At 25.8% G+C, this 13,301-nt stretch overlaps 1 protein-coding gene across 4 annotated transcripts in view; it reads right to left on the reverse strand.

Moving 5' to 3' along the window:
* Positions 1–13,301, reverse strand: part of LOC107445927 (rab GTPase-binding effector protein 1) — a 48,717-nt gene that overhangs the window by 3,617 nt on the left and 31,799 nt on the right. For 2 of the 4 annotated variants that reach the window (XM_043042064.3, XM_043042067.3), the window contains exons 9-17: positions 11,825–12,050; positions 10,705–10,829; positions 9,968–10,189; positions 8,036–8,134; positions 6,909–6,947; positions 6,690–6,791; positions 4,627–4,816; positions 3,331–3,485; positions 830–946 (exon numbers count right to left, since the gene is read on the reverse strand). In XM_043042064.3, coding sequence (XP_042897998.1) covers positions 830–946; positions 3,331–3,485; positions 4,627–4,816; positions 6,690–6,791; positions 6,909–6,947; positions 8,036–8,134; positions 9,968–10,189; positions 10,705–10,829; positions 11,825–12,050 — 1,275 coding nt within the window. The remainder of the gene's footprint in view (positions 1–829; positions 947–3,330; positions 3,486–4,626; positions 4,817–6,689; positions 6,792–6,908; positions 6,948–8,035; positions 8,135–9,967; positions 10,190–10,704; positions 10,830–11,824; positions 12,051–13,301) is intronic. The other 2 variants (XM_043042066.3, XM_043042065.3) reach the window with 2 other exon arrangements.

The raw sequence follows: 13,301 nt of genomic DNA on the forward strand, positions 1-13,301 counted from the left end.
AATGAAACTGCTTATAGAAACTAAAACAATACATGTGATAATTTGTTTAAAATTTTAAAAAACTTGCAATTTTAAATAGCTGTAATTCATAATTAATAATTTATAAAGTTAGTGAATTTAATAAATTTTTCAGTCTTCCAATATGTAAAGTAAGTTATAAGTTAGTATGAATAATATCTGAGTAATAATTTTATACAATAAACAGATAATTGCAATGATAGGGTGGATTTATCAAATTAGCACTTTGCTTCACCTATTATGCAAAAGAAGATTGCACAGAACCAGAAAATTTAAAGCTGAAAAAAATTTCATTACCTTAATCAACAACTTAATTTATTATGAATTCACATGGCTACACATTATTCATGTCACTGTAAAGAATGGTTCATATACAAGTACATAGATTACAAACACACATTATTATGTATATGAATTGTTTTATACATTAAGAGTAACATATACACATCAATTACTATCTAACAATCCAATGAAACACAAAATTGAAAGAGTTGTATTGCATGCTAAAGTAGTATAATATATTGAATTTTCAGAGTTCATCTAACCTTCTTACATTCCAACCACAATCAGAAACCATAAAAGAAATAGCAAATAACTCAGAATTGCTTAAAATATTATATTTAAAATAATAGTTAATAAGAGTACAGAAACAAAGAAAAACAGTATGCTGGTTATTAGCAGTGATCCATCTTGCATGTGATCAGGGAAAATTAATAGACAATGAAGAGAAGGGAAGAAAGTGAAAGACATGCACATGCATGCACATATTTGATTGAATGACACCCATCCATTATGTGTAAATGTTACTTGCCTGCAGCGTTTGTGAAAGCTTTACAAAGTCTTTCTGAACTCCTTCACTGGTGTCTAAATCTGATTGAAGACTCTGAACTTTGGACTTCAATTCACGCATTTCTTCCTCTGTTTTTGACTGAGAAATAAACAGTTACTTGCCTAAAAGTCATTTTACTTAAATACTAGAAAAAATAAAAAGCCACACAAGCAAGGGAGGGACTCATTCAGTAAGTTACAAAAGTAAAACCTCGCTGTGTTGATTACACACATGTCAAGTAGACAATTTATAAATCACACTATAAAATAAAAGTTCATATTTGATTTTAAAAAATTCTCCTCAATTTTTGAATAGAAAATTAAATATTCCGTATGACGTACAACATGAAAAAATAAGTAAATTTAGCAGTAACCCAGAGATGAAAAATTTTCATTGCTTCAGTTTCAGCTCTGCTTCCAGAAAATAAGATAAGCTTTGCTCCCAGATTATAGTGTACTCCACAAAGGCTCTGCCCATTTTAATATGTATTTAAGCGAACTTTTGAGTTTCAGATTTTAATATGACATTTTTAGTATATAAAGCACTAAAAAATAATGACATAATCATCAGTTCACACAGAAAAAAAAATTTAATTCATAGTTCATTCATTTGTTCATCCCTAAGGAAAGAATTGAATCTAATTAATCCACCTTCTTATTTGATTTTAAACCATTATTAATGCATTTTAATGCTGAGAATAGTCTTCCTACAGCAACTTAGCTAACGGTTAATGCCGTCTCAACGCGGCAGGTTTGATAAATGTCGGTGGGATTCAGCCCTAGAGCATAGAAAAATTTAGAGTTCTGAACTCAGCTTTAAAAAGAACACAGCTCCAGAGTGCTCTAGCTCCTAGCAATATAGATCAGCTCAAAAGAAAGAGGTACAGTTTTTGGTAAATTAAAATACGGGAAGCATAAAAAACTAACACTTAGCTAAAGTAGAAACTGTGAAATAAATATATTTATAATTGCTACTTTTTACAAGTATTCATCTAAGTTAAATGTTTATATTTTAACTCATTGGGTTAGTACATTTACAATAAGAAAAATTAAGATGAACCCCTAAAAATGTCCATAATTCACAAAAACTTTTATTTGTATGTTTGTTCTAATAAAGATTTAATATAGATAAATCAAAATTCTCATAGTACATTTATTTCATGAAAAAAATAAAAACTCCTGAACAGAACGTTTAAATGGAACTCAAAATACCAAAAATATTTACTTCTAAATTGTTTTTTAATCAGAACTTAAATGATTATTTCTTATTTATGATGAGCTTGATTTTTAGAGAAATGGTTGCAGGACATTTTGTTTTAAAAAATTAAGATTTCCATAGATTAATATTTCCCTCATAATTATTATAATTAGAAATATCAATATTAAAAATTTGTTTGAATTTTATAAGTTTGTACATAAAAACTTCACTAAATGTTTTATTAAATTTTCCTTGAAATTTAGCACTGATGTTTTTATACTGAATTATGGTTATTTCAAAAACATCACTTCAGAAAAGCTCCTTTAAATAGGTATGTAATAATAAAACTCATGACACTAGCTAGTTTACGTTTTACTGGCTTTTATATATGGAATAATTATTCAAAACTAATTTTCTAAACTAGTTTTGAAAAATCAAAACCATAAATTTTTATTGCACCTGAAGCAATGAAAAACTTCATTCTGAATTTAAATATTTATTCAGTTATATTTTTCTCATAATACTAACAACGCTGACAAAATGCAGACAATGGTATTGAACAGCATATTTTTATTCACATAATAAATTAAAAAGAGGATTTATTTTCACAAATTCTCATTTTAATTTAACTATACAGGAAGAAAAACTAAGTTCTTATTTAAAATTATAATTTCAGATTAATAAATATAGACTTTTATATATTATTAAAAGCAGTCTTAGTCATAACTAATTTTTTTTATTATTAATAAATAATAATTAAACAGAGAAAAACATCAGCTATGCAACTCAATATGATTTTTTTAATGTCGTAATCAAAAAGTAAATTTCGTCCAACCAAGATGATCCAACCAAAGAATCAAGTGATGGTTAAAAAATTTTTTAACAATTATTAGTTGCACTTTCTGTTGTGGTGTCACTGTTTAGTAATCAGCTTTAAAAAGGTTTCATTGATGTAAAGAATTAAAAAACAATTATTTACATTTATAATTTTTTATTTAGTACCAAGAATGGGCATACAGCTCAACTCTTAATTAATAATTGAAATTATAAAACTTTCATATTTAAAATAAAATGCACTGAAGTTTTAATAGATAGAAATAATTTTTTAATAAACTAAATTAAGTTTGATCTCATATTACACTCCATACCTTAAACGAACAACCATACTAAAACTAAATGTCACAACATTTCTATGTATCCTACTTTCACTATACGGCATGAGTCACTAAAATTAAAACCATTAATAAATTATAGTCTAAATACACAAGAATAATATATATACAAACCTTAGCAGTGTTTAATTCATCTAATTGAGCTTGAAATTGTGATATTATTTCTTCTTTCTGCTGGCAACTTTCTAATACTGAAGATAGTTGTTTATCTAGTTCAATATTTTTATTTTGCTGAACTTGTAATTCTTGTTTAACACTTTCTAAAATACCTATCAGGCAAAATTACATTACAAAAGTGATAAAAATACATTTACATGAAAAATATATCAAAAGAGAATCCATAAAATGCAGTGAAAAAATGAGTATTTTAATGTGATACTTAGCTATTAAACAAATATAACATATGCACTAACTAAGTAGAAATGCATATAATTGTGAATTTATAAATATGTTATTTTACAATTTTTAAAATGAATTCAGTGTTTAAAATATATGGCATACTCGAAAAGATTTTTCTTCTGTGCACTTTTCATTAAACTGATTAATTTTCTTGACAGAATTTGTTTCACCAGAAAATTAAAGGGTTTGAATCAATATAATGGTAAGCTTTAAACTCCAATTGTTCAGGAGAATGTTTTCAAGGAAAAAGCTTAAAATTTTCAAACAGGAAATAACATATTTCCGTGTATTGTGCAGTTATTAAGTATAAATTCTGGAAAATTCTAAAATACGTATTTGTAAAAAGTACTAAGGATCAGTATTCAGGGGTGATTGTGAGCCCAACTCAAAAATCCTAAAAATGTCTCCAATAAAATCATTATTGGAAAAAATTAATGTCTGTATAAATTTAAATCATTGATATTTTCAAAACATGAAATTCTAAATAAATTATATGCAGCATAATTTATATGAATAATTATGCATAAGTTTACTTTTATCTCTAATCACATTTATTATTCTACTAGAAAAAATTTTCACAAATGAAAGAGATGCCAAATATAAATTCAAGTTCTAATATTTCTAAATGAAACATAAAATTTTTTTAATACATAAATGTGATCAATTATTTCTTGAAATTTCTGGACCTCGGATTTCCGGAAACTTCCGGATCGCGTTTACCGAAAAATCCGGAATTTTTCCGGAGCACAATCATCTCTGAGTATTAATATGAAAAAGGGTGGCTAGCTTCTACATCACTTTAATACCTTTCAATTTTCTATTATAACTGATAAATCATTTTCTTATACACATCATGTCTACTTAAACATTTTCTAATTTTGAGTTATAAAAATTAAAATAGTTTATTTAAAAAACTTTTCTTTTATTTATGAATGTATTTTGATTTAAAATTTAAATTTTAAAATTAAGTAATAAGATAAATTAGTTTTAAAAAAAAGAAGAGTAAAGTACCTAATTGTTCCCTGAGGCTATCTAGTTCTTGAGTATATGTATCTTCTAGGCTTTCTTTTGCTGTTTGTTCAGACATAAGTTGGTTTTTCAGCATCTGAATGTCTCCCTTCAAGGCTTCTTCCATATTTTCTTTAGCTGTTTTTATTTCAATAAGCTCTTCTCTTTTTTGCAAGACATAAAACTGTAAGTCCTGCATAAAACATTACATTGTCAAACAACTAACAATACACAACATTATATACCAGTCCTAAATACAATGAACTCCCAATTTAATCATCTATAAAAACAACTACATTGTTACAAATATAACTACTACAACTAAAACTATTTTTTTTAAATGTAGTGGCAACCTACTTTAGCATTGTAGTAACTACTTCACTACTTTAAGGAGGCGAACTTAAATTAAGTGTAAAAGAATAATTAAAAAATATTTATTCATGTTAACATGAGTCAGTTTGTTATTCCAAAACATTATTTTTTTTCTTCAAATTTACTCATTTAATATTAAATTATTTATTTACTCATTTAATATTAAAATATTTATACCTTTCTCAACAACGAATTTAAGAAATACAAAATTATGAAATAGTACTTGAAATTTTTTAATTATTTAATATTCTTTTATTTCCTCTAAAAAATTTAAGTGCATTAAAAATTTGTTCCCTTCCTTTGAAATAACATCAGTGTTTCCCGAGTGTACATTTGCATGTTAAAGTGTAACCAAAGTGATTTATTTATTTCCCTCAATAGCAAGTTTAAATATTAATTATACGTGATTTTAAATACGTAGTTACTGTTAACGCTCAGCTCGCATTTTCATTGCATCCATTGACGGACCCGTGATGATTTGCACCTATCAAATTCAAAAAATTTGTAGCGTTTGTAAAAGTAGTTCCCAGGAATCACTGCAAACTTTTCTTTTTTTTTGGATCACACAACTCACTACACTACTTTACTTAAAAAAAGTAGCACACTACAATATAAACTATGGGAAAAATAGCAACTACAGTAGTTTTACTACTTGTAGTGTGCTTCTTCCCCTTTTAAGATAATAAGATAAGCCAAAACAAGTTTCTTTGGAGATAAAATTCCTCAAATAAGTTATAAATATATTCTTCACAAACATCTTCAAAATTTAATTCAAAATAGAAAAAAAAATTTCCTGGAATTAAAATTTTTTTTTATAGATTTAAAATAGTCAATTTTTTTAAAGCTGTACAAAAAGAGTTTAAATCTTACAAATACAAATTAAATACAAATTTATATAAGGAAATGAAAGAGTTGATAAATGTATTTTCAAGCCAAAAAAAGGCAATAATAATAATAATAATAATGGAGTAATTAGGAATAATTTACTTAAAATTTTGTCTTTAAAGAATATTTATATAATACAGAAATATTTTCACATTGTTTTTCACAATCTATTAAATGCTATTTGTAATCAACAAAACAAGAAGAGCAATAATAATCTTTAGCACGCTTAAAATATGAAACCGTTGCCATCTCTTACACGATTTGCACCCCTAATACTGTTTATTTAGAAAGTTAGCAAATGAAAGTATGGACTCATAAAAATCAATAAAATCTCTTGGAGTCACACTAACTGACTAAGCATTTGCAATGTTAGAAAGAGTGCTGTTTTGAATGCTGCAAAACTCACCTTTCTCTTGTTATACAATGAAAAAGTTGTGTCTTGAGAAGAAATTTCCATGTAAAATTGTCCAAATATGAAATGCATTCATAAATTAGCACTTATGTCATCAGTATATGAACTATTCAGTAATCAATAAAAACCAAATCATGTAGAGTACACTTTAAAATGTTGGGAATTTATTTCATCATGAGGAAAATCACAAAAAGAACAGTCCAAGAAATTGTCAAAGCCAAAATAAAAACTTTGTCAACAAATTATGTTTCTAAATATGTATCCATAAAAAAAATATTATAAATAATTAAGCTTATCATTTTTATTATTTATCATATTTATTTATAAATAATTGAACTTATGATATTATTTCCCACAAAACCTTTCATATTTATTTTAATAATTAATAAAAACTCACCTCTATAGTGTTAGGTAAATTTATAGTTTCATTACTCATTTGTTGGGCTTTAGCTATATGTTTTCCAAGTAGGACATCATTTTCATTTTTCACTTTCTCAAGCTAAACATGAAAAACACTTTAAGTATTTTCAAACATAATATACAGTTAAATAATAATTCTTCATAATGTTTCAACAAAAAAAATTCATTACAAAGCGAAACATAAATTACTACTTACTTCTCGTTTAACTGCATCTCTCTCAGAAACTATCACCGTCTAAATTGAAAACAAATATTAACAAATAATAATTCACAACTAATCTGCTTTTTATATATCAACTTAGTCTACTTAAGTTATTGATACTTAAACTTCCAAGTGCTGGACGAATATTATTAAAATACCACTTGGACCACAAGAAAATGATTCACAAGTCCATCAAACAAACTTTAAAATATAGAACACTTATGCTAATAAAAAAAGTTGATGTATATTCCTACATATAGCAATAATTAAAAAATTGGATCAAACAAATCTGTTATAAGTTCCACTTAAATTTAAATATTTTAGCTGAAACAAAATAACTATTAGCAAAAATACAAATATCAGATAAACCAACTTTCTTTTCATCATTTATATTCAATATATACATGTATTTATTTACAGTACTTTTATAAATGCAGTATTACAATCATTTTTTGTTATTGTTGTAATTTATGGTTGCTATCCTTATATTTAGCTAAAGAAATTTTTTTTAAAAATTGTGTTATAAGTAAATAGAAAGAGTGTTTAAATGTAAACTAATCTATCACACTATCTACACACCACAATAACTTCCGTCTTATCAATCCTAAGAACTAATAAATTTTTTTATAAAATTTTTAATGAAATAAGATAATAAACATTTTGAAAAACATAAAGCTTATAAAAAATTAAAAATCATATGACTTAAGCGAATCCAAAGTTTGCAATTCGACACTCATGTAAAAGCCAATGGAAACAAAATTTGAAACTAAATAAAAGTTAATTTTTTTAACTTCTTTTCAGTTATTACATCAGCCAAACAATATTGTTGTACTGAAACAAACAATCAAAAGTTATAGCACAACTCTGCAATACTGGTTAAAAAAAAACTATCAATACTATCATTAAAAAAAATTATCAATACTACCAAACTACCATTCAACAAGATAGTATGGACTTAAAAAACAATAAGTTGATAAGGGCAAACCAACTTGTTGCTGAAGGTGACTAATTTATACATAAAATTAAAATAGCCCAGATTCACTGAATTTATAACTAATTTACTGCAGTTTTTTTACAATAAAAAGTAACAGAAAAAAACAAAAAATACATTGTTAACATACTTGAAATTCATTTAGATCTTTATGGCACTGGTCATACAGGATCTTGATGTCACTATAATTTTTTGTGAACTGGTCCCGCATTTTAAAAAGCTCACTAACCTGAAATAAACAATAAAAATTTATTAAAAATAATAATAATAAAAAATATCAAACAAATAATTAAATAATCAGTTAAATAGGACAAGAAAATAATTTACTTAAGCTTAAAGGTACTGCAAACAGATTATACATGAAAAGTAGTAACGTAAATAATTTAAAATTACTATAGATTATTTTACAAAAGTAAGGGATAAGAAAGAAAGTTTTTTATATTTTAAGTAATTGCTACATCCAACATTTAAAATCCACATTTTTTTTTTTAAATATAAAATCGTTTTAAAACTATGTTTAGCATAAGACCAAATAAACATATTCTGTTAAACAATTTATGCTCAAAACAAAAATTCAATAGCAGAGGAACTGTGATACCTGTTATTATTTTTTTTAAGTTTGCATATTTATATTTAGTCAGTGAAATGTTGACAAGCCTTAACTCAGGAATGGAATTAAGGTGGTAAGCACATACTTGTTCTTTAAAAATAAACTTCAATTACATCTCTTGATTCTTTGATATTTTGAAAAACAAAATCATTACTTTAACTTAAAAAAGAAAGAAATATTTTTATATACCAATATTAATTTTTTTCTTCTCAAAACAACCTAAAATGTTTTATGTGCAAGTTCTTGAATGGTTTTAATCTAAAAACTAATTAGTCTTAACACTTCTAAATGGATTTACTACTTCATTAAACTACTACAGTTTAATGAAGGATTAAACTACTTCAGTTTTCATGAGATATTAAAATAAGAAAGAATAAGCAATTATTAACAAATGATGTGGCTAATGCACAAAAATTTATGATTCAAATACACACTGACTTATAAGAATTGAATTGTGTTTTTTAAGCCATATATCTATAAGCACTTTAAACAATGTTAATAAAATATACACAGTGAAAACTCTATAAATCAACATTTATCGCACGTTAAGTGCTTACCCAATTTGGACTGATAATCATTTCCATAATTTATCACCCTACTTTTTCTTCCCACAGGTAAATGGATGAACTGTTAAAACTAATGTCTCATTGCATAAGACTGAGGTTCTTTCAATCCTGATAGCAGCTTGAAGTTTACCCAGCTTTAGATTGCTGGGGAGTCGTATCATGGTACCAGCATGTACCATAATACGACTAGTTCACAATGCTATCACATTGCCAATATCATGCTACTGGTCACGGAATTAAGATTTAGCCTCCATGACCCTCTAACCAATAAATAGGTTGTAACAAAAGTGGCTTTTATGGTAACTGTCAAGCACTTTAAAGAAAGTGTGTAAACTCACAAACAGTCATCAATGACAATACTACAGACAACAAAGATAGTTTGTTTCAAATAATAAGTGAGTACCTTATTCCAATTTAGTGACTGTAACCTATACTAATACCAAATTTTATTTTTTTTTACATTTGTTAACATATAAATAAAATTTAAAAAAAATAATTTTCTCAGTCTTAAAACAAAATATATATTTTGAAGAAATTACAGTAAAAGCTATTCTTGTATTACTGATTGAATCTTGCCTTGTGGTTCGTATAATGTAGTGACATGGTTGAATTTGATTTTACAAGTGAATCCATAAGTGGTTCCAAGTAACAAAGAAATAAAAAATCTCTCTCCAATTTTTCTTGCAAACAAGTTTGGGCAGAGGGGTTGCAAAATATTCACTTCTCTTTTGTTTACTTATTAGAGGTCACAGGAGAAAAAAGGTGCAAAAACACTTTATAGAGTTTATCCACTTCAAAAAAATCAACACTTTTAAATTTTGTAATTGTGGTAAATGCAAGAATTTAATCTTTAATTTAACTTCATTAAAAACAAGCAACTAAAAACCTTTTTTTCACATTCTTTAGAGACTTCATTAAACTTTTCTTCCATTTCTTGCCTATACTCTTTTTCTCTAAGCAGATCTTTTTTGTAATCTTCTAGAGTCATTTCAATTGAAGTGGCTTTATTACGCTGCTCGGCTTCCTGTCTCTGCACTTGCTGTAGCTGCAATTCATAATTAGAACACATTTCGCAGGGTTGCCCTGACTTTTCACGAGCTCTCTTCAACTGAAATATGAAAAAGATTCATAAATAGAGTGAAAAAATAAGTAAAAAAAGTTTTAAACACAGAATTTAGTTTAGATGATGTATGATAAGTGTGTTTTCAAAAATACATTTACGAATTCCACTTCGTTTTCTCTAAACTTTCAAATTTTTGCATTTAACTTACATTTTAAGAATATCTACAATAAAAAGTGATAATCTATAAACTTATGAAAACAACTTTTTGTAATCACATGCTATCTGGTTTTCATAAATGTAAAAATTAATTCTTTATCTATAGTATATTTGTAAGAAAAAAAAATTTTATAAGTTATATGAATAAAATTATTTTTATTAGTAAAAAAAAATTTTTTTTGAAAAATACTTAATTTTTAAGATATATATGCATTTTTTCAAATGAATTTTTTTTTATACCGATTGGGTCGAACCAATCCAACCCCGGAATTTCCTGTTTTGAAGTTATGTAACTAATCTGGTATAGTATCAAAAGCTATAAGCTTGTATAAGGAAAAATTTACCTCTTCTTCCAGTAGCTGCCATTCAGATTCAGTTACAAGTCGCTTTCCCACAAGTGAAAAGCTTTCTAACTCTGCCCTAGCACTATCTAGTAAAGTTTTCCTCACTTCAAGCTCAGGTGTAAGATCTGAAAAACAAAAGTATATTGATTGAGAAATAAACAAAACTGATTTTTTTTTTTTTTTAAAGTAATACATGAATGAAGCGTTTGGCTAAAAACCAATTCAAACATTTAGAGAAACATGTCTTTGTTCAAAAAAGGAAAATATTTAGCTACATATGCTTAAAAAATATATATATTGCAGTGAGGAAATTTTCACATTAATTAGTGAGTTTTTAATAATTTTAAAATAACAAAAAACAAACAAAGGTAAAAGACTTATCAGTTGATAAACTTTTGTTAACTAAGAATTTTAAAAAACTATGTTTTAAGAAATTTAATTCAGTATTTATAATATATTGTCACTTAAAAAAAAGGTTGCATTTATCGCAATAAATAAAAATAATAAATGGAGAGCTCATTTAAATTAGAATTAGAAAAGACGTATATCTTAAGACATATAAATAACATTAAAACATGTCAGCTTAAAAAAAATGAAAAAATTCAGTTCAATATTATTATAACTTTTTTAATCTACTTCGTTACGAATTATTAAAAAAAAATTATGATATAATGTGTAGTTTTGTAAAATATTATATTTAGTTTTTAAATGATAAAAGCTTTTTAATGAAAAAAAATTACAAAATCCTTGTCAATCTTAAAAAGCTTTATAATACATTGCAGATTGAAAAGTGATAGTGGTTTTACACATTGAATTCCAATGATTGAGAATTGCAAGATATATATATTTGTACGATGAAATAATAGGCAATAATATCTGACAAAGAATTTTTTTTTATGAACTTAAAAATAACAAAGAAGCAACTTATAAAAATGGAAAAGTCAGGTATCAGCAATATATACATACAATGAACAGATTACAAAATATTTTTTAAAAAAAAGCCAAGCTGCATAACAGAAAGATTAGTTAAATGTTAATGGTTAAAAAAAAATTATGTTAAATAAAAGGATTGCAGTGTAGTTTTAAAAAAAATCAAAATGCATTCTTAATTAATAACTACCGGATAAAGCTTTTAGTTGATCTTGGGTTAGACTAGGAAGTTTTTTAGGTGTAGTTGGAGTTGTTTGAGCTTCTGTAATAGGTAAGGAATTTAAGGGAGCTAAAGAGGAGTTATTTTGAGATGAAGTTTTTGTTAGACCATTTATAGCTGAACTTGACATAGAACGCTTCTCAGAGAACACTTCTTTTTCTGCCAAATTCAGGTATTCAGGAATACTCCTAGCTCTCTAAAAATAGAACAATGAAAATTCATGAGCATAAAAAATACACATAATAAATATAAAATACTGTAGCAGGATGGCCACTCAAATTGGGTTTCAAATTTCCCTGGTTTTCCAGTAAAAATCTTACAATTTCCAGGTCGGCGTGTTTTGTTTTCTCATAAAGTTTAGGTGGGTACAAGAAAAGTGTTAATATTATACAGTATTATATTCAAATTTATTTTTTTAATTTATTATCTTGAATAGAAGTGGAGAAAATACTATATTTAGCTTGTAGAATATATTGATTTTAATGAATAAAAAATTTTTTAAAGTGCTAAGTAGTTTTTGCACAAAATCTTCCAAATAGCAAATACAGAGTTACCCAAAAAAACCTTGGATAAGTACTATTTAATATATTTTCATTACTCAAAAGGAAGATGGTTTCTATTCATATTTCCCTTCATTTTATAAAGAAAAAGCGAAATAAGAGTTGGAAATAAATAAAAACAAATGTAATGAAAAAAAAACAGTGGTATCTGACGTAAAAATAATTAATTATTAATTTACAATAAAAATATTTCATATTATTAAAATCAAAATCTTGCTTTAAACAAAAAAAATAACTTAATTATGTAAAATCCTAGTGGCACATCACAATTATGCATTTTGATGTCCCACATAAAATATCAAAAAAGTTTATGAATTTTATGCATTTTAGTAAATCAAAATGTGAAATGCTTCTACAAATTTGTGCAAGGTAACCTATTTTGTTACAGTTAATTTTAATTATTATTATTTTTCCATTTTTTATTATTTGTGTGATTTTTTTGAAAAAGAAACTTTACTCTGTTAGAGATTCACTAACTAAGGTTAAAAATTTCAAATGATGTGACCCTTAATTTAACAGCCTATAGCTTGTTTAAAACTGATATTTATAGGTTAAAAGTCATTATTTCTAAATCTTCAATTTTTTTTACCTTGCAAATGATAATGATTGTTCACTAAATGTTAAGTTTAAAATTTTGATCATCAGGTTGCCCAACTTGAAACCTATACTGTGCAGAACAAAAAAACAAAGTCTTGTTTTCCTTTTTTCTAATAAACAAATACAAATAAATTATTTTTATATTCTAAGTTTATACATCATTTAACATGGTTTCCATACATTCCTTGGTTTTTGCCAGCTTTTTAGGATAAAAGGAGTAGCAGTTTTGAAAATATTATCTGTGGAATGTAAGCAACATTGACGAACTTTCGAATCAAAAATCTAATGTT

This window comes from Parasteatoda tepidariorum, chromosome 6 (assembly GCF_982258835.1).
Source record: "Parasteatoda tepidariorum strain Cologne lab strain chromosome 6, Ptep-v5.0, whole genome shotgun sequence".
Taxonomy (NCBI): domain Eukaryota; kingdom Metazoa; phylum Arthropoda; class Arachnida; order Araneae; family Theridiidae; genus Parasteatoda; species Parasteatoda tepidariorum.